At 45.1% G+C, this 27,728-nt stretch overlaps 1 protein-coding gene across 1 annotated transcript in view; it reads left to right on the top strand.

Moving 5' to 3' along the window:
• The window catches only part of DLG3 (discs large MAGUK scaffold protein 3), a 69,857-nt gene that overhangs the window by 10,859 nt on the left and 31,270 nt on the right, over positions 1 to 27,728 (top strand). The window contains exons 7-10 of the mRNA XM_072627331.1: positions 567 to 635; positions 1,310 to 1,366; positions 2,059 to 2,271; positions 2,582 to 2,684. Of these exons, the coding sequence (XP_072483432.1) occupies positions 567 to 635; positions 1,310 to 1,366; positions 2,059 to 2,271; positions 2,582 to 2,684 (442 nt within the window). The remainder of the gene's footprint in view (positions 1 to 566; positions 636 to 1,309; positions 1,367 to 2,058; positions 2,272 to 2,581; positions 2,685 to 27,728) is intronic.

Raw genomic sequence — 27,728 nt, 5'->3', positions numbered from 1 at the left:
CAAATCAGGGGTTGAACTAGTTGGCCTCAGAGGCCCTTCCCTCCTGACAACCCTAGGATCCTGGTGACCTGCTCTCCTTTCTCTCTCTTCACTTTCTTTATGGTTCCCTGTCCCAGTCTTCAAGGAAAAAGTATTAAGTGGCTAGGAAAAAATGACTTGAGCAGCCAGAATGAGGGGGGGACACCCTTAGTCTGGCTCCTTTCCCCTAGAAAGTTAAAGTCAGGGGGTGGCTGGGCAATCACAAAACTGCTAAATTCATAGAATGTTAAGGTCAGGTCTCTGCTGGCTCTCCTGTGGAATGTTGAGGTGGCAGGCAGGGCCTCATGCATGGAACCCACTTCTGGGTCCCCTTTCATGTAACGTCAAGATGGCCCTTGAGACCTTGAGCTTTCTTCCCCCCATGTGGAGGTGGTGGGTGGAGTCTTGAGTGCTGTGGTAGTTTCTTCCCTCCATGTGGACATGTTGAGTGGGGGCCTCGCGCTCAGTTGTAGTTTCCCACCTTCTCCCCTCCCTCATGTGAGCCTCAAGTTCCACCATAGCTTCTCCTCTTCTCTCCCCTCCCCCAGGAGCATCCTGAGCCTCTAGAGCCTGGAGGCCGGAAGGCCCCCGTCACTCCTCCCACTGAGAAGGTGGCAGTGGGGTGCGTGCGCACTGGGAGGGGCCATGCCCTGAGAGGTAGTTTCAAGCGCCTTTTCCTGTCAGTGGCACTGAGGTGGGCCGCGACCAGCCTCATGGCTAGAGGCAGCTCTTACTGAGGTGGCCTAGGGTCCTGGGGGTCTGGGGAAGGAGTGGGGGGGCCTAGTGGAGGCAGCTCCCGTCGGGTCATGAGGCGAAGCCCGATACCACCCTGGGAGGAGGCATGCTAGGCAGCAGTGGTACTGGGGGCCCTCGAGCCCTTGTGGAGCTTCTTGGCAGCGCAGCCTGGTTGGAAGGAAGAGGAAGAAGAGGAGGAGGAGCAGGAGGGGGAGGGGCAGGAGGACGACAACAACGAAGAGGAGGAGGAGGGGGAGGAGTGCCAGGGGCTGCAGCACGACAGGGATGCTGAGGAGGTGAACGAGGATTACTGGAACCAAGACGAAGCTGACTTGGAAGACACTGATCGTGATGAGGATTCGCTGCATCCGAGCAGCCGCCTGAGGAGGAGGATGAAGATGAGGAGGATGAAGAAGAAGAGGAAATGGAGGAGGAAGACAGCAAGGAGGCTTGGGCTGAAAGTTGGAGGGGTCCCGTACTCTGCTCACCCCTGCTGAATGTCTGCGAGGAGCTTCATGGGGGGGACAGCTGGGCCTCCACCCTCCCTTCCCTCCAGGGCCCAGCAACGCTGGGCTTGGCCCCCACTCTCCCAGAGACCCCAAAGGGACACCAGGTAGGAGGAGTGTGGCAGCCCCCACTGACCTCTAGAGTCCCCGAAGAAACTCCGCCCCCCTCCACCCCCGCAGAACTCTCCCGGGACCCGAGTTTTCTCCTCAGCCAAAGAAGGACTCAAGATGTGTAAAGGCTACCAGTCACCGATGCTTCGACTTCTTGGGCACTGGAGGCAGGGGGACATTGACTGTTTAGTCCTTTGAGGTGCCAAAATGGCTTCCCAAAGCCGTTAGTGTTTCTGGGATTTGAAGTCTTGCCCCCTTCCCAGTCTCCATAGAGAATTCCTCCTGGAGGCATCCAAACCAGGATAATGTGCTTAGGGCTCATGTCATAGAGGGCTGTAGATTTTCAGGCTGCCCACAACCTTAAAAATCATCTGATTCTACCCTGACAAACCTGTGGTTGCTTGGGGTTGGGAAACGACAGCGCTGGGAGGGGCTTCAGTTCTTTGGAATATGTCGATATAAAAGCTTAGGTTTCTCTCCCCTTCCACAAGTTAATAGCCCAGCTTCTGAACCTTCTCTCTTTACTGCCCCCACTCCCCTCCTGGGCACATGAATATGGTGAGAAGTGAGATCTGAAGACACTAAGGATGGGGATCTCAGTGGAGGGAGGACTGGGAAAAAGGCCAGCAGCTTTGGGAGGAGGATGCACATGTACACTGGCAGGCCTGCCTAAAGCCTCCCAGCCTAGCCCAAGGGCCAGGGCTTGCTCTACCTCACTCTGATCTCTATGTTCCTTCCCACCAGAGAGCCCCGGAAGATTGTTTTGCACAAGGGCTCCACAGGCCTGGGCTTCAACATTGTAGGTGGAGAAGATGGAGAGGGCATTTTTGTCTCCTTTATCCTGGCTGGAGGCCCAGCTGACCTGAGTGGAGAGCTTCGCCGAGGAGACCGGATTCTCTCCGTAAGTGGCCAAAGTCCAGGAAGGAATCTCTCTAGAGATGGGGGTGGAGGCCCAGAACCAAGGGAGGGGTACATCACTATGCTAGTTGGCATTCCCTCTGGTAAAGCAGATCTGAGTACTGGAGGGACCCCGATCTTCTGCACCTTTGCCCTGGGGAGGCAAGGTGGATGATGCTGGACCCCGGCTTCCAGAGGGCCTCAGAAAATTGCTGGGGATCAACGGGAGGGGGAAGCAGAGGGCACGGCGGAAGGGGGGGAGGGAGGGAGGGAGGAGGAAGGCGGGTCGCATCATCTCTGCTTGTCCCGGGCAGGTGAATGGTGTGAACCTGAGAAATGCCACTCACGAGCAGGCCGCAGCCGCCCTCAAGCGGGCCGGACAGTCGGTCACCATCGTGGCCCAATACAGACCCGAAGGTAGGAGGCCCCAGGGCCGTCTCATTTCCTCTCCCCCTCCCGTCTCCCCTCCCCCGAAGGCGGGGCCCGTGGTCGTCTGGGGGGGGCCCACCAGGGTGAGTGGGGCGGGGGGAGGGGAGCCTGGGTGCAGGGGGCCTGCGAGGGGGGAATGCCCTTTGAGCAGCCGGCTTTGCAGGACGCCGAAAGCTGCGGCCTCCCCTGCTCTCTTTGTGCTCGCCCGGGGGTGAGGCTGCTTCTGCAAATAGGGCCAGGGGCGGGGCGGGGCGGGGCGGGGGGGGGGGGGTCGTCCGAGGCCCACGTGCCCCCGAGGCTCACCTCGGGCCGGCCTTGGGCGCCGATTGGCGGGGGCGGGGCGGCCTGGGGCGCATCCCCGCCCCCTGACCCGTGGCGGGCGTGGCGTAGTGGACCCGGCCCCGCCCCCTGGCGCTGCCGCCGGCGGCTCCTCCTCCCGCGGCTTCCCCTCCCGCGCGCCCCGCTTTGTGTCCCCGACCTCCCGCGCGGGACGGACCGACAGAGAGAGGGAGGGCCGCCCCGAGCGTTGGGCGCTTCCCCAGCTCGAGGCCCGGGGTCCCGCACCAGGTGAGCTGGGCCGGGTGTGGGGTGGGTCGAGAGACGGAGACCTCAGTTTCCCCGCCGCTGCTTCCGCCGCTGTCGGGCCCGGGGAGAGCGGGGACCCAAGGAACCGGTGGGGGTGGGGCGGCCCCCCCATTGCAGCCTGTCGTCCCTCTCCCTCCGCATGTGCCTCGCTTTCCCAGCCTGCTGCTTTTGGTAAAGAGGGGGCGGCCGGGGCCACCTTTGCCCCCCCGCACTTGTGCGCTGGTTTTTGCCTGTGGAAGGTACTGGTTTCGTCCAGTGCCTGCCCCTCCACGAAGCAGCGCTGGGCTCGAGGGGAGGTTGGCAGGCCTGTGGGCTTTCCCCGGGGGTCGCCCCCCTGACCCTTGCCTGTTGGAGCACTTGCCTGGGATCCGCGACTCGCTCCCCTCCCGGTGACTGTCCCTTTGGGAAGGGTGACTCCTGGCAGCACCTGGAAGGCAAAGAGAAGGAGGTCGGCCTTTAATCCGTCTGCTAGTCCTGGGGCTGGGAGCCTGGAGCTCGCTCGCTCTCGGTGCCGCCGGAGGGGAGGGGAGGGGAGGGGAGGGGAGGGGAGCGGAGCACCCGGGGATGCGGATCTTTGTTGTCGAGTTGTGGTGTGGAGGCTGGCCTCTGACCTTACTTAACAGGTGGCCTTTAGGGATCTAAATGCTGCACCTTTGAAAGTCTGCGCTTCTGTGACGGAAACGGTTTATGTGCCTCCTTGAGGACGTGTGTATTCAGGGAAACCAACGAGTTTTCACCTTTGCTCTCCACCCATAGCACCTGTAGGGCCAAGTCTCTGCCTCTGCAGTGGGCATCGGGGTTATCAGAACGTGTTTTCTGATTAGAGTAAATACTGGGCATTCTCTCTCCATCCTGGGTTAGGCCTTCATTGCCATGACTGGTTGAGGTGCAGAGAGTAAGGGCTGATGGATTGCGGTGAGATGCCTTTGGGCACCTTTACAGAGAGAGAAGCTGAGGCTGGGGTGGGGGGGGGCAGGCCCTCCAGTAGCACATCGGAGGCACAGTGGAGAGAGAGAGCTAATGGATGGCAGAAAAAGGAGCAAAAAGCTGGACCTCTCAAGAGGAAAAATCAACAGGGATAACACCAGTGTGCCCTGGCCAGGGATGAGCGTTCCAGTTCTCATACTCTAGCATTCCTCTTCTTCATGGCATTCCTCTCTTCTGACATTGGCCATGGCTCTACACTACCTTCCAGGGGCAGGCTAAGCTTCTGGTTCTAGTGTTGGCCAAGACTCCCAGGAGGTGGTCTGGAATCTCAGCCACTTACTGACTGGGTGACCTCCCAGGGCATCAAGTTCATCTAAGTTAAGGTGAGCTTTCTGCTGGGTGATCTCAGAAGTCTTCCCTGCCTCCATTTTCTGAGCCTCAACCTTCTTTGTGTAAGCTTGCCCTACCTTCCTACATATACCTTCTGCTCCAGCTAAATTGGGTGACTGTTCTCTGAATAGCCCTTGTGTCTTCTTTTGGCTCTGCCCTCCTCCCTAGTCAGTTTAAATCTGGCCAGTCCTTAAGGGCACAGCTTGGATGGCACCCCTGCTTTGTCTCCCTCAGAATTCCCCTCTCCTTCCTGTTTCTGGTTCTTTATGGCCATCCTAACGTGACACAAGGCTGTGTGGGGTTTTCACCTGTGCTCCCCCAGTGCCAGGCCTTCCACCCCTGGGCACTTAATAGATACATATTTGGTGGAAGTCCCCTGCTAGTCCTGGCACATAGGTTTTCATCAAAGCTGGCCCCAGGTGGCCCAGTCTCTAGGTTCTAGCAGAGATTCTCTTGGCTACTGAGGTGCTGACTTCAGGTGGCTCACATGCCCATGTGCCCAAGCGGGCTGCTTAGTTCATCTCTTACTAAGGGCAGTGGCCTGCACGTTATTCTTTTCTCCTTTTGTTTGATGCCTCCCCTGGGGCCCCAACATGAAAAAAAAAATCCTCTATCTCCAGTCCTTGCAGCACAGCCCCAAGGGACCACCCCCGCCCTTTCCCTCAGAATTCTTTTTTCTTAGGTGCTAGTATTTTTTTTCATCAAGGATTTTTGTTAATCCTTCCACACAAGTTGTAAAGGCCAATTATTGTGGGTGTTTGCTAAGGAAATGAATACAAATAAGATCTCTTGGCAGAACACACAGCCATTCTGTATCTTTGGCCCATCAAGGCTGTTTCTTAGGTGGCATGTCTGAGCAGGAATGATCTTAGAAATGGGCCCATGAGGGAGCTGAGGCCCAGAGAGGACTCATCTAAAGCCACAACGTCCAGATTTGAGCCTTGATCCTTTGAATCCAGATAAGCTTCTCTTTCCACTTCGCTGCTCTCCAAAGAACTTCAGTGACTACTTGCAGTGTCCCAGGGGTCACAGGTTTATAGTATCAAGAGATTTTGAGCTCCCAGGGCCATTGGTCATCTAGTTCAGCCCCCTTATTTTGCACAGCAGGAAGCTGAGGCTCTGGGAAGGAAAGCTTTGAAAAGATCACAGAATGTTAGAGCTTAAAAGGATCTGTGAATCCAATGTCCTCATTTTATGTATTTTTTTAAAAAATTTGATTGGTTTTTCCCCTCATTTTACAGTTGAGGAAACAGGCTCAGAGGGAGAGAGGAACAAGGCCCAAGGTCAGGCAGCTACTTGGTGGGGATGGATCATTTATCTGGGGCTAGACAACAGCTCTCTCACCTTACTCTCTCACTCATTCTGCTCACTAGGGACTTGAACCCAGAGACATTTGGGTGACCTGTAGGCTTCCCTCCAGATCTGACATTTCAAGATAGAAGACTGTAGCTCCCCACATATACACCATATAGATACACCATATAAGTGAAAGGGTAAACAAAAAAAAACCAGACCCAAAACAACAACAGAAAACAGGAAAGATTCCAAAACAGAGAGTACCCAACAATTACCCTTCTAAAACATTTCTCTATTTCTCTTCCTTGCAGGTAAGTCAAGTTTAAGAATAGATACAGATAGAGTGCCTTTAGCACCCAGGGACCCCTAGGCCCAAGCACAGCTGTGGCATTGATGGGCAAAAGACAAGAGCGAGGGCGAGGAATGAGAAAGGACGAGGGGAAAGCCAAGGGGAGTGGCAAGGACAGGCCGGTCTGACTTTCTTTTGCTGGTTGAATCCTCTTCGGAAGGGCATGTGCTGCTCCAAGCCACCTTGGGGGCTCTCGTTTTCTACTGGAATTCTTGTTGGAACCGAGGGAGGGAGTGAGGGGGTGAGGAGTCTGAGGAGTCTGTCATCTAAGACAGAGCAGCCTTCTCTTAGGGACACCTTGGTATTCACTTGATTTTAGGTTTGTAGTTTTCCCCAAGTTGGGTTTGTACAACGATGGAGATTTTCTGGAAAATTCAAAACTCAGTTCCAGGGCAAGGCAGAAATTGGGCACTTAAGTAAACCAGGAAACACTCATTTATGACTAGCACTCTGAACTGGAATGTGGAGTCCAGGTGGGTGGGGCCTGGGGCACTGCTGTCCACTTAGAAGTAGTGGCTTCCCTCCCCTCCCCCCCAATCCCTTCATGTTAGATCAGAAGTTCTTAACCTGGGGTCCATGGACTCATGGATATGTTGGGAAGGGGTGGCCATGAACTTGGATGGAAAAAAATGTATCTTTATTTTCATTAAGTGCTAACTGAAATTTAGCATTTCCTCTAATCATTTAAAAACATCCTTCTGAGAAGGGATCTATAGGTTCCAAGAGAGTGCCAGAGGGGACTGGGACACAAACAAACCCAAGCAGTCCTGGGTTAGGTGGAGCATGTAAGGCCTAAGAGGTGGGAGGGGGTGATGCGGGTGGGAGCAAGGCCTGTCTTCCCTATCCCTCACTCACCTGGGGCTAGAAGAAGGAAACTTTCAGGATGTTTGCTTCCATTAGGAGGAGCTGCTTTACTAGATGGAACGGGACCAGAATGAACTCTGCCTCTTTTATCGGGCACAGTCTCTGCCTGGGTCCTGGTGGGAGATGTAAACCAAGGGACTTGGGAAACCTCTTTGACCTGAAGGTACTTGTAGTCTGATACCAACAAGTGCCAGGGAGGAGCAGGGAGAGAGGGAGACAGAAAAGGAGGAAAGGGGGAGAGAGGAAGGGAAAGAATAGGAAGAGACAGAGAAGGAGGGAAGGGAGACAGACGAAGACAGAAGGAAGGGAGGGAGACAAAAGAAGGAAAGGGAGAGGAAGAGACAGGAGGGAAGGGAGGGAGACAGAAAAGGAGGGAAGGGAGAGAGACAGAAAGAAGGGAGAGGGAGAGACAGGAGGGAAGGGAGAGAGAAAGACAGAAAGAAGGGAGGGAGGGAGACAAAAGAAGGAAAAGGGGGGAGAGAGAGAAGGAAGGGAGGGAGACAAGGAGGAGAGGGAGAGACAGAAGGAGGGAAGGGAGGGAGGGAGGGAATAGGGAGAGACAGAAGGGAGAGAGGAAAAGAGGGAAAAGAGAAGGAGGAGAAGGGGAGAGAGACAGAAAGGGAAAGAGACAGAAGGAAGAGGGAGAGGGAAAAGAGAAAGAAAAGGAGGGAAGGGAGGAAAAAAGGAAGAAGAAAGTCATGGGAGAAGTGTCTGGCAGGAAGCCGTCTGGAAGGGCCACAGCAAACCAGTCTGATGTCCCGGGCAGGCTGAGGAGGTGGATTTGTTTGCCCGCTTTCGCAGTATGTAAGCCTGGCTTGCTTCATTTTCTTAGTGGTGGCTTGCATTTCTGGTATCCACATTAAGTCATCATGGCTGTTTTAGGTGGCTCCTAGTCATATGTCTATGAAAGAGAAGGGGCATTTCTTCATCTGGCTTGGCTTTCCTCAGTCCTGGTTTGATTCCAAGGTAGCTAAGGGAGAGCCCAGGACCAAGGCCTCTGCACTCAGGGGCTCAGTGTCTTGGTGTCCTTAAACAAGTCACAGACTCTGAACCTCAGCTGACCCTTCCCACACTTCCTTTCATGAAAATTCCCCATTTCTGTTGAGGGCATTGCTGTCCCCTTAGTTCCCAGGCATTGGAGTCTCAGGGTCATTCTTGATTCTTTGTTGGAGATGCAGATGTCATGGCCTTCGTGGCCATACTGTCTTTTGCTGCAACTGGTCTAGTTCAGGTCCCTCGCCTTTTACCTGGCCTATTCTAACAGTCCATGCTTCCTAGCATCTCTTCCTTCTCAGTTTAGCCTCCATACCATGTCAAAGTAACCTTGTTAAGGCACAGGGCTGACCAGATCTTAACCACTCCACCTCAAAAGAAGAACCTTCAGTGGCTCCCTATTGCCTTCAGTATAAAAGACATACTCCTCCACCTGGCTGCCTCTCATTCTCTTAAAAAAACTGTTTGATAACTACTTCTTCCCAAAACCCAAACACATCCCCAAAGTACATTTCCTGAGAAAAGTTGAGCCATTTCACGTGCTGTGAGCCTTTCCAGGCTTCCTTGGAGGGACTCTCCAGCCAAGCTGCTTAGCTCTCTTCAAGACTCAGCTCTGGGGCCACTGCATCAGGAAGGCGGTCCCCCTAGCCCAGGTGCTAGTGCTTACCTTCCTCCAATGAGGACCTTACCTTAGTTCTCCACATATTGTCTCCCTTGAGAAGAAGCTTCTGTTTTCCTCTATGGGGCTGCCTCACCCAGCATAATAGCACCATCCACAGTTGTTGAATTGAAGGGGTTGGGTGAGGTGAACCCCAGGATCCTTTCTAGCATTGCCACTTTGCCGTTGTTGCCAAGTTGACTTGAACCTGGAACCAGGCAACCATGCCAGTCCGGTGGGGAACCAGAAGGCAACAGTGGATGTTTGGAGGAAAGCAAGAAACCTTCCCTCTGTGTTCCAGGGGCTTGGGCTTTAGAAGGGGTAGAAACAACCCAGTCCTTTGTTTGTCTATCCTTTCAGCTTGATGCCCTCAGGACAACTACGTTCAAGGCCTGGAACTGGCTCTTTGGCCCTGGGCAGGTCACTTAGCCTCCTGGATACTGAGTTTGGAGAAAGTTGACAATCTGCATTGAGAGAAGGAATTTCCTCCCTGGGAGTTCCCTGTACTGATGAAATCACTGCTCTTGACCCAACAAATCTGTCTCGATTCTGTGCACATATTGAATCAGGAGGGCAAGGGCTTCCCCAGGACTGGGAAGGCCTGGAGGGAGGGCCTTGGGACTCTGCCAGGATTCAGTGTTGCCTTGGATTAAACTTTGGTCTTAAATTCCACAATGAAGGCAGTTGTTGCTCTGACTGAGAGGGAACTAGGGGCCGGGCAATTTGGGGTACCTGAAATTGACAGCTGTTCAGTGAGCTTCAGTGCACCCACAACCTAGCTTTCTGCTCATTCCTTGGTGGGGAATCTTGTGAAAGAGCCATACTTGAGGACTTAGAGGGCCACATGTGGCTTCAGTTCCCACCCTGTTTTACCTGTCATAAGAATTTCTGTCTCTGGAAATAGAAGTCATCCATCTTCCTCCATGTATTCATATCCCTTCCAAAGCAAAGGATTTTAATGGCTCACAAAGGTTCTTTTGGGGTCAAGTAAGGAATCTATTTTGCACTTCAACTGGGTCAGCTTTTCAGAGCCACCTTTTTACCTTTAACTTGGGTTAGGCAAGATGAAGGATGTCTGTAGTTAAAGACTGGGTTGAGTTTAGGGGCTTGGTCGGTAGTTCCTAAAATTAACCCAAGAGGATGCCATAGAAAAAGACAGCGGCATTCTTGGGCTGGAGAGGAATTCTTGAAGCGTTCCTTTGGGCTGATTTCTCCTCTGGGCCCAGGGCCCTTTTCCAGAAGGGCACTCTAACGTGGATCGAATGTTTAGTCTAATGGAGATTGAGGGCATTTTGATTGACCTGACTCTGCTGAAGTGAGTGCTAAGGACACTCGATGGCAGAGGTTCTAATTTTACACCAACTAAAACATAGACATATGTTAACTGAGAAGTTAGACTGCCTCGCTGTGAGACAGGTGCACCAACATTGATGGGCCAGTCTGCTTGTTAAGTGCGATACCTGCAAGCTGGCAAGCTGACAGGGTTGGGCTTTCTCTTTTCTCATCATCTGAGGCAAGGGACCTTTGTCTGAAGGGGACTCCTCAGGGTTTTGGGGTGCTTCTGTAGTAGGGTGGGGAAGGGGCACAAAGCTTTGGCTAATTTGGGCATTCAGGATCACTGTGTTAGAGCTGACACAGGGACCTTAGAAATCATCTCCCCTGATCCTTTCACTTCACAGAGGAGGAGTAAACTGAGGCCAAGGTGCTGGAGGTGACTATCAGGACAGAGTTCTTGAATCTCCCGCCCACGAGGCCGGAACCCGGGGCTTCAAATCAAGTCTTTACCACGTCAACCCTGGACAAGTCAGTCATTTATCTGGCAGATATTTATTAAGCATCTACTACTTTATGTCTCCGTGCTGAATCCTGAGGATATAGGAAAGAACCCCAAACAGCCCCTGCCTTCCAGAGGCTGCCATTCAGATGGGGGTATAGTAAATAATCCTAGTTCTCACTGCTGTAGTTTACATATGTGCTCATGTAGTCCTCAGGATGGTTCCAGAATATAGGGAGTTGCTCTTACTACTGTCTTCATTATACAGCTGAAGAAGTCAAGGCACACAAACCTTAAATGACATACTAAGTCTAGTACTGTAGCTACTGGGTCACATTGCCTGCCAGGGTGACTTTGCTGAGCTTGTATGAAACATAGGAGGCCAGTTGTACTGTAGAGATGGCAAACGGCCAGGAGACCGGACAGCCAGACTCCCCAACGATAGGTCTTCCAGGCATGGCTTGGCTTCGTTGGCTTTTTCCCCCACTCTGCTGGTAGAATGCTTTTAAAAGTTTTTAAACTTAATAAAAACAAATAAAGTGAGCATTTCCGTATACAGAATAAATCAGATGATGAGGATGAGAAGCTCCAGGTCTTTATCACACAGCTTGCTTTTCTTTTTAATTATACAATAAATTCTGTTTGTTAATCTCAAAGCCATTCTGTTCATCTGTTTCCTTCTGAACTTTTTTCTGCTTCTTCTATGCATTTTTAAAATGCTGTTTTATTTTCTTCTTTTTTTTTGGATAATACTATTGCTAAACTCCTTTCCTCTCAACTTTTTCCATTCCCCTACACCCTCCCTTGCCCCAGAAAAAAAACAAAAAGGAAAAACAAAACCTTTATAAACAAATGTGTCGTTAAACAAAAGCCTCCACCACCACCCCCTTACCCATGTCCAGAAATGGATGCCTCTGTTACAGCTCCCCAGTGCAGGGCTCCTTTGTGTGGTTTGTGTCTGCTGAAGCCCATGCTTCTCAGAATCGTGTGGTTAAATGCATAAAATTGAAAAAACACAAAGGAAGACAGGGGAAACTGATTTTATTCATATTCCATGATCAGATTTTTAAAAAAAATTTCCTGGACTCCTAGTTAAAAACCCTTGCAGTAACATGTAAGCTTCTTGAGGGCAGGGACTATTTTGATTTTATCTTCTTGACTCTGGCAACTATAACATAAAAGACACTTGTTAAAGTGACTTGGATTGAACCTCAAAAAGATTTAGAAACTTGAATTAATTTAACTTCACTATATCCTGATGAAAAGGGAACAGTTAGTTAAAAAAAGTCTATCTCATCGTGCAACTTGGAATCATCTCCTCTCAGGACACGGTTAGCACACTTCATCTTCTGTCCTTTCTTTTATCGGATTTCTTAAATCTTTCAGAGTTGTTTTTCTTTACAATATTGTTACCGTATAAATAGTTCTTCTGGTTCTGCTCACCTCATCCTGCTTCAGTTAATAGAAGTCTTCCCTGAAACCATCTCTTTCATTATTTCTTATGGCATTTCTTATGGATAATATTCCATTGCATTTGTATACTTGTACTTATTCAGCCATAACCTCCAGCACCTGTCACCCTTTGCTTCCAGTTCTTTGCTACAACAAACATGCACATGCACATGGATAGGTCTTTTCTTTACCATCTAGGCTTACAAGGTCTGTATAATTCAGTGATTCCTTACATAGCCTCTTCCCACAGAAAAATTGTTATTTTCCTTTTTTGTCATCTTCGCAAAGCTAATGAGTAGGAAGTGGAACCTCAGTGATTTGAATCTCTGTTTCTCTGTTTTTTAGTGATTTGGAGAATTTTTTTTTCATACAGCTGTTGATAGCTTCAATTATTTTCATTTGTGACCTACCCGATCATATCATTTGACTATCAATTAGAAAACAGCTCTTGTTCCTATATATTTAAATCCATTCCTTACATATTTTTGGATGTCAAATCTTTATCAGAGAAACTTTCCCCCAGTTCACTGTTTCTCTTTTAATTACAACTATATTGATTTTGGTTGGGTTTTTTAAAAAATCTTTTCAATTTTACATATTCAAAATTGGCCATTTTTTCTTGTGTGATTATCTCTACCAGTTACTTGCTTGGTCATGAATTCTTTCAAGTTCCATAGTTATGAAAGGTATTTCCTTCCCTACTTTTTTAAAATTTGTTTGCTGTGACCTTTTATATCTAAACCATGTTTCCATTTGTAGCTTTTCATGGTATATGGTGTGAGAAATTGGTATGAAACAGATTTCTGCCAAACTACTTTCCCAAAGTTTTTCCACAAATTGTTGTTGAGTAATGAACCCTCACCTCAGTAGCTGCAATTTGAGGGTTCATTGAACACTACTGCTATGTTAAATTGCTTTTGTAGGTTGTGTACCTGACCTGTTCTGATTTAGCTATTTGAAAATCTGGAGCTAAGAGTTTTGACCTGTTTTTTAAGATAGTTTAAGATCTGTTATTGCTGGACCCTTCCCTCCCTTGCTAGTGTTTTTTTGTTGTTGTTGTTCATTATTTCCCTTGAGATTCTTGATCTTTTGATTCTCCAGATTAATGTTGATATTTTCTCTTGCTCAGTCCAGATGGTAGACTGTAATGAATTGTTGAAATAGTCCTCATTTGTACTGTTGCTGTGGCATCCAACTGGACCTGGCTCCAGTCTCCTCTGCTCCTTGGGAAGAGAGGCCAGAGAGCTACTAGCGTCTGGTCCAGCACTTGCCCAGAGCCATATCTTTCACTGGCTCAGCCATTCTCATAGTTTATATCGCCCTTGTGCTCTCTCAGCTTGTTCTTGTCCCAGAGGACCTCTTTATCAGACTAAAACTAAGAGGAAGAGAATGGAGGGTGACACTGAGGGGTTTGAATATGTGGCAGAGGGAGCTTTTTGATATGGATGTCATAGAAATGATCTTAGAGATGACCTAGTCCCTTATGTCTGTAATTAGACTGGAAACTACTCAATATAACCTTTAGTAGGTGTTCACCACAATTCAATTGCAAGGCTTCATTTTGGGGCAGTGACTGACTGGTCCCTGCTACGTTTTTAGGCCATGATGTAGGCTGCTTTTTCAAAGTTTTACTTAGTTGTACCAGCAAACAGACTGAGAGCTTGGCTCTTTTCTTTGCCAAAGTTAATTGAAGCAGATACTTGGGAAGTTGAATTGGGAGGTAAATTCTCCAGGTCAGCAAGTGAATTCCAGAGATGAGCACTTACCCTGAACCGACAGACACAGAAATTTGTATTCAATTCATCTTTGGGGTGCTGGAGGGGAGTTTAGCAACAAACATAATTATTTTAACTAAAATGGAAGAATTTATATGTATTTTTTATTTTAATCAAATATAATATTTTGAAAGGAGAAATTACACAAACTTCTGGTGAAAATAGCAAGAGAAATTTTAAATATTGGGTTATACAGATAATTCAGCCCTTTGTCTTTAATAGACTGGGTTGAATCCAGATATCTAACTCTTTATGGTTGAGAGATAAGACTTTTCTTAAAAATTCATCAGTAAAACTGATGAGGCCAGTGGGATGATGGAAGAATTCTTCTCCAGCTCTTGCTTAGTGGTTCAGGGTCAAATTTGAAAGTGAGGTGAAGTTAGTACATGGCCTGGAGGAACTGCTTTCTACACCTTTGTTAAGAAAGCTCCACTTGTTCATTTGCCAACCATTTATTTAGCATCTGCTATGTGCACACAGTTCTGGAAGAGGCAAGCTCCTTCAGATATAGTTACTGCTCTTGTGGAGCTTTAGGCCTAATAAGAGAAAATAAGCTATCTCTGCAAATATGAACCACTGAGAATCCAAATATGATCCAAAGGTCCAGGAAAGAAAGTGCATTCCCAACTGGGGAACTCAAGAAAGGCTTCATGGAGGAGGCAGCTTTGGAGCTGAGCCAGAAATAAAGTTTTCAGATATGGAAAGACTATTTGATCATTCCTATCCCATGGGGATAACCTCAAGTTTTTTTGTTTTTGTTTTTATGTTGTTTTATCTTTTTAAAAAATTAATTTATTTGTTTTCAGCTTTCTACAATCACTTCCATAAGTCTTAGATTTTCTCCCCCTCCCTCCCTGAACAGCATGTGATCTTATATGGGTTCTACACATAACATTCTTATCAATCACATTAGTTATGTTGCATATAAGAATTTTAATGAATGAGAGAAACCATGAGAAAAACCCAAACAGCAAAACATAACAGAAGAGAAAATATTCTGCTTCATTCTGTGTTTCAGTTCCATAGTTCTTTCTCTGGATGTGGATGGCATTTGGCCTCAAGAGTCCTTTGAGAATGTTTTAGGTCCTTGCATTGCTCTGAAGGGCTAAGTCTACCAGAAAAATTCCTCGCACAGTGTGGTTGTTACTGTGTATAATGTTCTCCTGGTTCTGCTCCTTTCACTTAGCATCATATGAGTCCTTCCAGGACTCTCTGAAGTCTTCCTGTTCATCATTTCTTATAGAACAGTAGTATTTCATTACATCCATCTACCACAACTTGTTCAGCCATTCCTCAGTGGATGGGCATCCTCTTGATTTCCAGTTCTTGGCCCCCACAAAGAGAGCTACTATAAATATTTTTGTACATGTGGGACCCTTTCCCATTTTTATGATCTCTTTGGGATACAGTCCTAGAAGCAATGTTGCTTGGTCAAAGGGTAGGCACATTTTTGTAGCCCTTTGGGCATAGTTCCAAATTGTTCTCCAGAATGGTTGGATCAGCTCCCAGCTCCACCAACAGTGAATTAGTGTTCCAGCTCTCCCACAACTTCTCCAACATTTATCATCTTCCTGTTTTGTCATGTTAGCCAATCTGAATGGTGTGATGTGGTACCTTAGAGTTGTTTTGATTTGCATCCCTCTAATCCATAGTGATTTAGAGCATTTTTTCATATGACCATAGATAGCTTTAATTTCTTCCTCTGAAAAGTGCCTGTTCATATCCTTTGACCATTTATCAATTGAGGAATAGCTTGTATTCTTGTAAATTTGACTCAGTTCTCTATATATTTTAAAAATGAGGCCTTTATTACAGACACTAGTTGCAAAAGTTCTTTCCCAGTTTTCTGCTTCCCTCCTAATCTTGGTTGCATTGGGTTTGTCTGTGCAAAAACTTTTCAATTTAATGTAATCAAAATTATCCATTTTGTACTTTATAATGTTCTCTATCTCTTGTTTGGTCATAAATTTCTCCATTCTCCATAAATCTGACAAATATACTATTCCTTGCTCTCCTAATTTGCTTATAGTATCAATATTTATACCTAGATCATGTATCCATTTGGACTTTATTCTTGTGTATGGTATATTGGTCTATGCCCAGTTTCTGCCACACTGTTATCCAGTTTTCCCAGCAATTTTTGTCAGTGACAAAATTATCCCAGAAGATGGGGTCCTTGGGTTTATCAAATAGTAGATTGCTATATTCATTGACTACTGTGTCTTGAGTACCTGACCTATTCCACTAGTTTATACCCCTCTGTTTCTTAGCCAGTACCAAATGGTTTTGATGATTGCTGCTTTATAATGCAATTTGAGATCTGGTAGGGCTAGGACACCTTCCCTAGCATTTCTTTTCATTAGTTCCCTTGATATTCTGGACCTTTTGTTCTTCCAGATGAATTTTGATATTATTTTTACTAGTTCTAGAAAATAATTATCTGGTAGTTTGATTGGTATGGCACTGAATAAGTAAATTAATTTAGGTAGAATTGTCATTTTTATTATATTGGCTCAGCCTGCCCACGAGCAAGTGATGTTTTTCCACTTTTTTAGATCTGACTTTATTTGTGCGAAAAGTGTTTTGTAATTGTGTTCATGTAGTCTCTGGGTTTTGTGTTTTTTTTGGCAGGCAGGCAGACTCCCAAATATTTTATAGTGTCTACCGTAGCGTTAAGTGGGATTTCTCTTTCTATCTCTTTTTGGGCTTTGTCAGTAATATTTAGAAATGCAGATGATTTATGTGGGTTTATTTTGTAACCTGCAACTTTGGCAAAGTTGTTTATTATTTCAAGTAGTTTTTAACTTCATTCTCTAGAATTCTTTAAGTATATCATCATATCATCTGCAAAAAGTGATAACTTAGTTTCTTCTTTGCCTATTCTAATTTGTTCAATTTCTTTTTCTTCTCTTATTGCTAAAGCTAGCATTCCTAGTACCATATTGAATAACAGTGGTGATAATGGACATCCTTGTTTCACCCCTGATCTTATTGGAAATGCATCTACCTCTTATCCCCATTACATATAATGCTTGCTCATGGTTTTAGGTAGATACTGCTTATTATTTTATGGAAGGATCCATTTATTCCTATGCTCTCCAGTGTTTTCAATAGGAATGGATATTGTATTTTGTCAGAAGCTTTTTCTGCATCTATTGAGATAACCATGTGGTTTCTGTTAGTTTTGTTGTTGATATGATCAATAATGCTGATAGTTTTCCTAATATTGAACCAGCCCTGCATTCCTGGTATAAATTCTACCTGATCAAAGAGTATTATTCTTGTGATAAGTTGCTGCATATCTTATTTAAAATGCTAATATCTAATATCTAATTTAAAATGAAAATAAAAAATGAAAATATTCATTAGAGAAATTGGTCTATAATTTTCTTTCTCTGTTTTGGCTCTTCCTGATTTAGGTATCAGAACCATATTTGTATCATGAAAGGAATTTGGTAGGACTCCTTCTTTGCCAATTTTCCTAAATAGTCTATATAGTATTGGAATTAACTGTTCTTTAAATGTTTGATAGAATACACTTGTAAATCCATCTGGCCCTGGAGATTTTTTCCTAGGGAGTTCATTGATGGCTTGTTCAATTTCTTTTCCCGAGATGGGGTTATTTAAATGTTCAACTTCCTCTTCTGTTAGTCTGGGCAATTTATATTTTTTAAAATATTCATCCATCTCACTTCAGTTGTCAAATTTATGGGCATACAGTTGGGCAAAGTAATTTCTAATTATTGTTTTAATTTCCTCCTTGTTGGAGGTGAGTTCACCCTTTTCATTTTTGATATTTGGTTATCTTTTTTAAAATCAAATTAACCAAAGGTTTATCAATTTTATTGTGTTTTTTCCATAAAACCAACTCTTCTATTTATTAGTTCAATAGTTTTCTTAATTTCAATTTTATTAATCTCTCCTTTGGTTTTCAGTATTTCTAACTTGGTATTTACTTGAGGATTCTCAATTTGTTCTTTTTCTAGGTTTTTCAGCTGCAGCCCAATTCATAGATCTCTTTCTCTGTTTTATTCATGTCGGCAGTTCCCCTAAGAACTGCTTTTGCAGCATCCCATAAGTTTTGGTAGATTGTCTCATTATTGTCATTTTCTTGAATGAAGTTATTGATTGTTTCTACAATTTGTTGTTTAACCCACTCATTCTTTAGGATTAGATTATTTAGTTGCCAATTAATTTTTTGTCTATCTTTCCATGACCTTTTAATGCATATCATTTTTATTGCATTATGATCTTATCATCTGAGAAGGATGCATTGACTATCTCTGACTTTCTGCACTGGATTGTGAGGTTTTTGTGTCCTAAAACATGGTCAGCTTTTATCTATGTGCCATATACTGCTGAGAAAAAGGTATATTCCTTTCTATCCCCATTCAATTTTCTCCAGAGATCTATCATATCTTCCTAATCCAGAGTTTTATTCACCTCCTTAACTTTTTTCTTATTTATTTTGAGATTAGATTTATCAAGTTCAGAGAGGGGGAGGCTGAGGTCCCCCACTAGTATAGTTTTGCTGTCTATTTCTTCCTGTAACTCTCATAACTTTTTCTCTAAGAGTTTGGATGCTATACCACTCGGTGCACATATGTTTAGTAATGCTATTGCTTCATTGTCTATGGTGCCTTTTAGCAGGATATAGTTTCCTTCCTTATCTCTTTTGATTAGATGTATTTCTGCTTTTGCTTTGACTGAGATCAGGATTGTTACCTCTGCTTTTTTAAAAATTTTATTTATTTATTTTTAGTTTTCAACATTCCATTTCCACAAGATGTTGAGTTCCAAATTTTCTCCCCATCTCTCCCCTCCCTCACCCCAAAACAGCATGCATTCTGATTACCCGTTCCCCCAATCTGCTCTCCGTTCTATCACACCCCTCCCTTCCCTTATCCCCATCTTCTCTCTTTTCTTGTACGGCAAGATATATTTCTAAACCCTATTACCTGTATTTCTTTTTTCCCAGTTGCATGCAAAAACAATTTTCAACATTCACTCCTTAAACTACCCCTGCTTTTTTTTACATCAACTGAGGCATAATATATTCTGGTCCAACTTTTTACCTTTACCCTGTGTGTATCCCCATTTCAGATGTGTTTCTTGTAAACAATGTGTTGTTGGATTATGGTTTTTAATCCGTTGTGCTGTCCACCTCCATTTTATGGGAGAGTTCATCCCATTCACATTCTCAGTGATGATCACTATCTGTGTCTTTCCCTCCATCTTATTTCCCCGTTTATCCTTTTAGTTCTTCCTTCTCCTCCACAATAGAGTTTTAATTTTTGACCACTGCCTCCCTCAGTCTTCCCTCCCTTCTATCAGCCTCCCTCCCTTTATCTCCCTTTTCCCATATTACTTCCTTTTAGCCTTTCCTCCCTTTTCTATCCCCTTTCCTCTCCTACTGCCTATTGGGCTAGTTAGATTTTTTGTACTTAATTGTGTTTGTTGTTCCCTCCTTGAACCAAATCAGATGAGAGTAAATCTCAAACAGTGCTCATCTTCCTCCCCTCTTTCCCTCTACTGTAATATGTTTTTGTGCCTCTTCCTATGATTTATTTTTTCTGCCTCCTTTTCACATCTCCTGTTACAATCCCTTTGCACCCTTGAATCACATATTTTATCATCACATCATTTAATTTATACCCACTCCTTCTATCTATGTATATCCCTTTTAGATGTCATAATAAATATACAATTCTCAAGATTAACTAGTATCATCTTCCCATATAGGGATGTAAACAGTTTGCCCATATTGAATAACAAGTTTTTTCCCCCTATTTACCTTTTTATGCCTCTCTTGAGACTTGTATTTGGAGATCAGATTTTCTATTGAGCTCTGGCCTTTTCATCAGGAAGGTCAGGAAATCCCTTATTTCATTGAATGTCCATCTCCTTGCCTGAAATATTATGCTCAGTTTTGCTGGATAATTGATCTTTGTTTGTAGTCCAAGCTCCTTTGCCTTACGAAATATCATATTCCAGTCCCTCCAGACTTTTAAAGTAGAAGCTACAAGGTCCTGTGTGATCCTGACTGTAGTTCCTCGATATTTAAATTGTTTCTTTCTGGCTGCTTGCAGTATTTTCTCCTTTACTTAATAGTTTTGGAATTTGGCAACAATATTCCTTGGTGTTTGGGTTCTCTTTTAGGAGGTGATTGGTGGATTCATTTGATGATTATTTTGCCCTCTGGATCTAAGACCTCAGGGCAGTTTTCCTCGATGATTTCTTAGAGGATATTGTCCAGGCTTTTTTTTCCATCATGGCTTTCCTGTAGACCAGTAATTCTTAGATTTTCTCTCCTGGATCTATTTTCCAGGTCAGTTGTTTCTCCAGTGAGATATTTTACATTTTCTTCAGTTTTTTTCATTCTTTAGATTCTGTTTGACTGATTCTTGATATCTCATAGAGTCATTAGCTTCTACTTTCCCAATGCTAATTTTTAATAGATTGTTTACTTCAGTTAACTTTTGCATCTCCTTTTCCATTTGCCCAGTTGTTCCTTTTAAGGAGTTATTTTCTCCAGTTAGATTTTGTACTTCCTTTTCCATTTGTCCAATTTTTCTTTTAAATTCTTCTGTGATTCCTTTATTCATGTTTTTAAAATCATTAACCAATTTTTCTTCTACGTCTCTAATTTGGTTTTTAGAATCCTTCTTGAGCTCTTCCAAGAATACTCTTTTGACTTGAGACCAGTTCATATTCCCTTCTGAGGTTTCAGGTGGGAGTACAGTCTCAACATCAACTTCTTTGATATTCGTGTTTTGGTCCTTGTCCCCATAGTAAGATTCTATGGTCTTTTCTTTTCTGACTTGCTTCCTGCTCATGATGATTGACTTTTACCTGGCTTTTCAAGTAGATCTCTGCGTCTGGGGCATAGGGGGTTCTGTACCACAGTTCTTGTGCTTAGAACTTGAGGCTTTATGTATTGTGACCTCTGGTTCTTTCAGCTAGAAGCTAGAGTGCTGCAGCTTACCTGGTGCTGAGCTGGCCGGTGTGCCAAAGCAGAGGCCAGGTGAAGTCTTTCTGAGTTTCCCTGGAGTTACCCTGGAGCTCTCTGCATGAGATGTGGGGGAGGGGTGGTCTGGCCAGAGGAGGTCTCTTCTCCTGAGCTAGAGCACAGACAGGCTCAGCAGTTGGTGCATCCTGTCTGAGCTAGTGTCTTCCCGATTCCCCTGGCTGTGCTGAGGCATGCTTAGGGTCCTGGTGTTGGTGCTTAAGGGTTCCACCTCCTTTGGCATTGAGGTGAGGCTGTCTGGGATGCCTCTGGTCCTGCACTGGTCCCCTTCAGCCACAGCAAGAGGAACCCCCCCCCCCCTTAGCCATTTTCCTACCTTCTCAGGCTAAGGGACCCCTTCGGGTGATCCCACTATTCCAGTATTTTTCCTGGGGAAATATTCTCTGTGTTTTTTAAGGTCAACAAGGGGAGGGGGAGAGCATTTATAGATCACTCTGCCATCTTGGCTTCTGGAATTTCAAGTAGGTGATTTACAGACATTTAATCTGCAGGCTGATAATCTCAGGAGAGGCTGTTGCTGTTACCTGGGGTTCTGTGCTTCTCTCTCACTCAGTTCCACTGGACTCCCATCCAGGGCTGATACATCTGAGAATCCACACTGCTGTCTCTGCTTCAGACTGTCCAGTGCTTCCTGCTTGGCTTTGTTATGGTGGGGTCTGCACTGTAACCTTGAGTTTTAATGGTAGACACTGTGAGCTTTTAAAACAGGAATATTAGAAGGTGATTTCTGAACAGTTTCCTGAGACCCACAGACAAGAAATCATTGACTTGGGGTCACATGGCTATTAAGAATAAGAAGTGGGAGTGACATCTAAGAGCATTCCACCCACCATACCAAGTTACTATTTTACAAAAAAAAATAATGAACCAAAAATTGTTTTTCATTTACTCTGATTAAAAATAAACCAGAGCTGTGTGGTGACTGTGGCAGAAGGCCTGGGACGTAAATCTTATGTACCAAAGGGATCTTTAGGAGACTAAGTGGGGGAGCCTGGTTTCTCATGAGCTTTTGAGATATCTTTGCTTGTCTGTCTCTTCAGTTTCTTTCTCCCTCTCATCTATATATACACCTTGTTCTCTACTCTCCTAGACTCATCTGAAAATACCACTTGTCACATGCCTGCTGGAAAACACCCTTTTAACTCATAGTAGGTGCTTTAATGAGTGCTTGGCAAATAAATGTTTCAGATGATTACCTATCTCCTTCAAAATAAAATCCAAACAGTCTTTCCTGACTTTTAAAGTCTCCAATTAACTGTTCAGCTTCATTTCCTACTAGTAATGTACACCTCCTGTTCAAGCCAGGTGGGATGCCTGAATGTTTCTTGACTCTGCTGGGGCTCTTACCTCTCCCTTCACAGTGTCCTATGTTTTTACCCTGTATTCTGTGCCCTCCCCCCTTTTCTCTTCCATGTGAGAAGCTCCCATTGGTTTCTCCTTTTTAAAAAATTACCTAGTTGCTTGTTGCTTGGGTGCTTCCTGGTCAGTAGGCCATCTTGGATTTGTCTCTGTTTCCTGGACTTTTTTGATCTTCTTGGACTCAGTTAGGCTCTGTCTAAAGTTTCCTAGGGCTGTGACTGGAGGAAGAAGTAAGCTGAAGTTAGCTTAGCAAAGCTAACCCAAATGTAGGCCTTGAATGGACAGGGGTTGGCTCATTCTTGTGAAACCTTTACCTGTCATTAGCAAAACTTGATATGCATATCATTGAATATTTAATATGGAACCTACTGGTTATTTCATTTCTCCTGCTTTCCTGCTCCCCCTCTAGAGACCTAGTCTTCAAAAAAAAAAGTATTTATTTATTTTTAACTTTCTTATTTTTTTTAATTTTGAGTTCCCAATCCTCTCCTTCCCATCCCACTGAGAATGCAGGCAGTGTGATTTCTCTTTCCTGTTTACCTTTTCATGCTTCTCTTGGGTTATGTTTGAATGTCCAATTTTCTATTCAGCTCTGGTCCTTTCATCAGGAAAGCTTGAAAGTCCTGTATTTCATCAAGTGTCCATTTCCCCTGAAGGATCATACTCAGTTTTGTTTTGTAGATTGTTCTTGGTTGTGAGGCTAGCTCCTTTGCCTTCAGGAACATCATATTCTAAGCCCTCTGCTCCTTTACTATAGAAACCACTAAATCTTGTGTACTCCTGACTGTGGCTTTACAATACTGAATTGTTTCTTTCTGGTTGCTTGCAGTATTTTCTCCTTGACCTAAGAGCTCCAGAATTTGACTGTAATATTCCTGGGATTTTTCATTTTGGGATCTCTTTCAGGAGGTAATCAGTGGATTTCTTCAGTTTCTGTTACCCTCTAACATCTAAGATGTTGGGGAAGTTTTCTTGTATAATTTCTTGAAATATGGCATCTAGGCATCTTTTTATCAAGACTTTGTAGTAGTTCAATAATTTTAAAATTCTGTCTCCTGGATCTATTTTCCAGATCACTTGTTTTTCCAATGAGATATTTCACATTTTCTTCTTTTTTTTTTTCATTCTTTTGATTTTTGTTTTATTGTTTTTTTTTTTTATATAGCATGGAGTCATTAGCTTCCAATTGCCCAATTCTCATTTTTAAGGAATTATTTTCTTGAGTGAGCTTTTGTAACTTTTTCCATTTGACCAATTCTGGTTTTTTATGGAGTTTTTTTCTTCAGTGAATTTTTGTGCCTTTTTTATCCATTAAGTCAAGTCTGTCCAAAGGGTCCCCTGTAATCCCATTCTGAGCAGTTGTCTGACCCTCCCTCCCTCCCTCTTTCTGTGTCTGGGCTGAGAGTTCTCCAAGCTATGGCTACTGCTGTGGCCAGGCTCCGGGCCCCCCCCCCCCCCCGCCAGTGTCACAGGCTTCTCCTGCTGACCTCTCACATTGGCTTAGACTGTTTTTCCCAGTTGCTGATGTCTTCCACTGGAAGGTTCCTTTCCATCTGCTCCACACTTATTTTGTGCCCACTGATTCATGTTGTCAACAGGTTGTCTCTTGCCAAGTGATGGCAGTGATTTTTTACTCATTCTTTGTATTCCTGGGTTTCAGTCCAGTGCCTGGCACATAATCAGCACCTAAGTGGGTATTTATTGATTAATGCCATTCCAGGGACTTGATGTGTCCTGATATCATGAACAATGACCACCTCCCCCACTGGTCCCTTCACCTGCTCCAACACGAGTACCTCCCCTTCCTCTTCTAGCTACATGCTTCTGCCTGACTGACCCTAGAGAATTCCACCCTGTGACTGAACCCCACCCCCAGAATACTGAGAGTCCACCTAAACTCATTCTTCAGTGATGAACAAACTCCCACCCCCATCCTACCCTCCCAATACTGGTGATTCTGACACCCAGTGTCATTATTCAAATCCACTTCTGTAACCAACCCCTTTTACCTACCTCTCCAGATCTGCCTTCCACCCCCAGCCAGTCACATTCTAAAGCTCCTCACCCCAAGCCGTCCACTGTGATTGTTAGAATTTCTGTTCCATGGGTAACAGACTTGTTTTCATCTTAAATGTTTTCCTTTCCAACATTTTCGGTCTTCTGGCTCTCACAAAGACTGGGCTCCCCTCTGAAGGCATAGTCTTTCCAGCTGCCCTTCCCCACACCTTCTCCCCAGTAGTTGAAGCCAGAGTGTTGGAATACACTTGAGTCTTGGTAGACACTTCCAGGCTTTCTCTGGATCACTGTCACTCATATGACCTCTCTTCCTTTGAGGTTTACACTTGATCCATATTTGTCAGTTAATCAGAATTCTGGTAGCTGTTATCTCCTGACACCCCTCCCCCCTCCCCCAACACTCCCTTTCTTCAGTGAGTCAGTCAGTGCCTGACTCACAGGTTTTCTCTTCCTCAACTCCTTCCGTCATATTAGGGGACTTAAACATACATATTACTAGTCTCTCAAACACTCTTAACTCTCTGTTCCTTAATTCATTCATTTCCCATGTCTTCTTCTCCTCTACCCCACCTCAGCTACCCGCAGAGATGGCCATACCCTTGATCAAGTGTTACTCACAAGTGTTCCGCCTCCATGTTGGAGAACTTTGAAGTTCTCTTATCTGATCATAGTGAGTTGTCATTCCACTTCTCCTGTCTTGCACCCCTATACCCTATCTATAGGCCTCACCTTGACCTCTAACCCCTTGATCCCTCAGCTCTTTCCCAGACTGTCACTCCTGCCCCAGCTCTGGCCTCCTCCCTTCCCCATCTTGACCCCTTGGTGAACTGGTTCACCTCTACACTGTCCTCTTATCTTGAGCCCCTGGCTCCTTTATCCTATCCTGTCTTGCCCTGTATCACTCCTACTGTCCCCTGCCTTCATTCTTTAAAGCATGGTGCTGAATGAAACTGGAGAAAATCACAAAATTGGCAGGCCTGGCTCAACTCTAAATTTAGGTTCCATGGTATCAATTGGGCCCTCATCATGGCAGAGCACTCCTTCTACACCTCTCTTATCCACTCCCTCTCCCACTTACTACAGTGGCTCTTCTAGACCTTTTTATCCCTCCTCATCACCTCACACCTGGATGGTTGCTATAGCCTGATGGTTTAGGTTTCTCTCTACTCCAGTCTATCAAGGCTGTCAAAGTGAGCTTCCTCAAGCAATATTCTAATAATGTCATTCCCCTTTTCCCCATTCAGTAAACTCGAGTGACTCCCTGTCACCTTTAGGATCAAACACAGAATCCTCTGTTTGCCATTCAAAGTCATTCATCAGCTGGCCTCTCCTACCTTCCTGGTCTTCTCACACCTTACTTCTCTCACATATTCAGGTCAGTGATACTGGCCTCCTGACTGGTCTTTCCATTCCATCTTGGAATTCTGTGCACTTTCCCTGGTTGTACCCTATTCCTGGAATTCTTTCTCTCCTCATCTCTCGCCTCCCTGGCTTCCCTCAAGCCAAGTCAAGAAGCATTTATTTCTTCAGCATCTCCTGTGTCCAGGTGCTGTGCTAAACTCAGAAAATATGAACAGGAGAAGAAGGTGGCAAGCTGCTCTCTGCTGTCAAGGAGCCTGTGTTTCCCCATCAGAAGCTGAAGATCAGGCCCAGGGGTATGAGAGACCAAGTCCTTCCAGTAGGTAGCTGAGCAGGGAATGACTGCAGTTGGCCTGGGTGACCTTCGGAGTCATCCACCTGGAGACTGCCCATGCTTCTGATGGCTGTGTGAGCTTCCAGGATAAAGAGAGAGTCTGCTTCCTACAAGAAACCCTCCTTGCTAGTGCCTTCCCCAAATTTTCCTGCCTCTAGCTTGTTTGTCCATAGCTTTTTACATGCTCTCTCCCTCATCAGGCTAGGAGCTCCTTGAGGGCTGATAACTGTCTCTTACCCTTCTTTGGGTCCCCAGGTCTTAAGCACAATACCTGGCACATGATAGATGCTTAATCAACTTCTCATTGGCTTGAATTCTCTTGTTTTCATCTTTTTTTTTTTTGAGGTTCAGGTAGAAATGCTTCTGAGACAAGTTGCTGTCCTATTTTTTTTTTTTAATATTCAGTGTTCTATCAGCTATTGAACAAGTGGATTAAGTGACTGCTTTTTGTAGTTGAATAGAAATGCTGGGAGCCGAGCTCGTCCTCTCTGGTCTACCATTCCAGGTGCAGGCCAGATGTCCTGTTCTGTTGAGGAGCTTGGAATGGCAACACAGATTAAAACTGTTGGTGTCCAGTTTGGGGGCCAACATGCCAGCTGGGGCCTGGGGTCTCTCATAACGATTCCACTCTAGCCGAATTTGTGGGTTGAGTCCCCTAAAATATCTGGAGGCTGGTTGTTCTTCTCAGAGAGTTCCCCTCAACTTAGAATTCAGATACATCCCGTCCTGAGACAAGTCATTCTCCTCCCACTGCCTCTGTTTGAATGTCCTGTAGACTCTTGCACAGGTGGCTGAAGTAATGCTTTATCGAGGTGAAGAAAAGTTTACTATTGTTCTTTGCTAAGACAAGGAAAGAATGGAAAGCTTTTCTGGATTTGGGTCTCCAGGGCAGAGAAAGGCAGGTCAGGCCAGGGATCATCTTTTGGCCATGGGGTACCCGGAGGCTTGATATAGATTGATGGAACCCATGTGGAAGTGCTAGTCTGGGCTGTGGGAAGTGAGGACTGAGTTTAATCTAGTCTCATGTCAGGTAGAAGTGTTTTGGGCACCCAGAAAAGCTACTATAATATGAGGATGTGGTGTGGAAAGAACTCTGGGTCTAGGATAAAATCCCATCTTGTTATTTCCTGTGTCTGTAAGATGTGGGAGCTAGACTTGGTGACTGACTCCCAAGGGTTACCCAGCTCTAAATCAGTATTTCTCTGATCTGGTCAATGGAAAAGTATTTCCAGCCTTGACATTTCCTCTCAGAAGCCCCATGTATGGCAGGGAATCCATTCTAGGGTTCCCTGGAGCACAATTGGGACAAATGCTGGCCTACATAATGGTTTCTAGTCTGTCTCAATTCCTACTTGAAGGAAAACAGGTGGTCCAGGCTGGTGGAATGTCACAGTACACTAGCTACAGTATGCTAGCTGCTTTGTAAATAGGGCTGAGTACCCACCCAAGGGTCAGGCAGAGAAGGTGGACTTACCTTGGTGTTCTAGGTAGAGCTTCACATCTGAGCCCCATCACTTACTAGCTGTGCGGCTTTGGAGAAGGTTCTTTACTCCTGAACCTCAGTTTCCTTGCCTGGAAAATTAAGTATGAGTGTTATTGTAGCTTTCCTTGAGAGAGCAAGAAAGCTTTACAGAGGCGTAATGATCATTGGGAGACTCCGGTGGGATAATGGATAGAAAATACTTTGTAAATCTTACAACCCATCCAAGTGTCAGTTTTTAATATGATTATTCAGTCCCCATGTTTTCTTCTGCCAAGGCACCTAAATTCCAGAATCTTGTTTTGTTTTTATTCTTTAGGTCTCTTTTCGCCTAGAGCCCCATGATTAGAATTGTTTCCCCTTCCCATCATCTCCAGACTCTGTCCTTTCAGCT

This window comes from Notamacropus eugenii, chromosome X, assembly GCF_028372415.1.
Source record: "Notamacropus eugenii isolate mMacEug1 chromosome X, mMacEug1.pri_v2, whole genome shotgun sequence".
In the NCBI taxonomy this organism is placed as follows: Eukaryota; Metazoa; Chordata; class Mammalia; order Diprotodontia; family Macropodidae; genus Notamacropus; species Notamacropus eugenii.
Note: the sequence above shows the minus strand (reverse complement) of the source record. Positions and strands in the feature narration are given on the sequence as shown.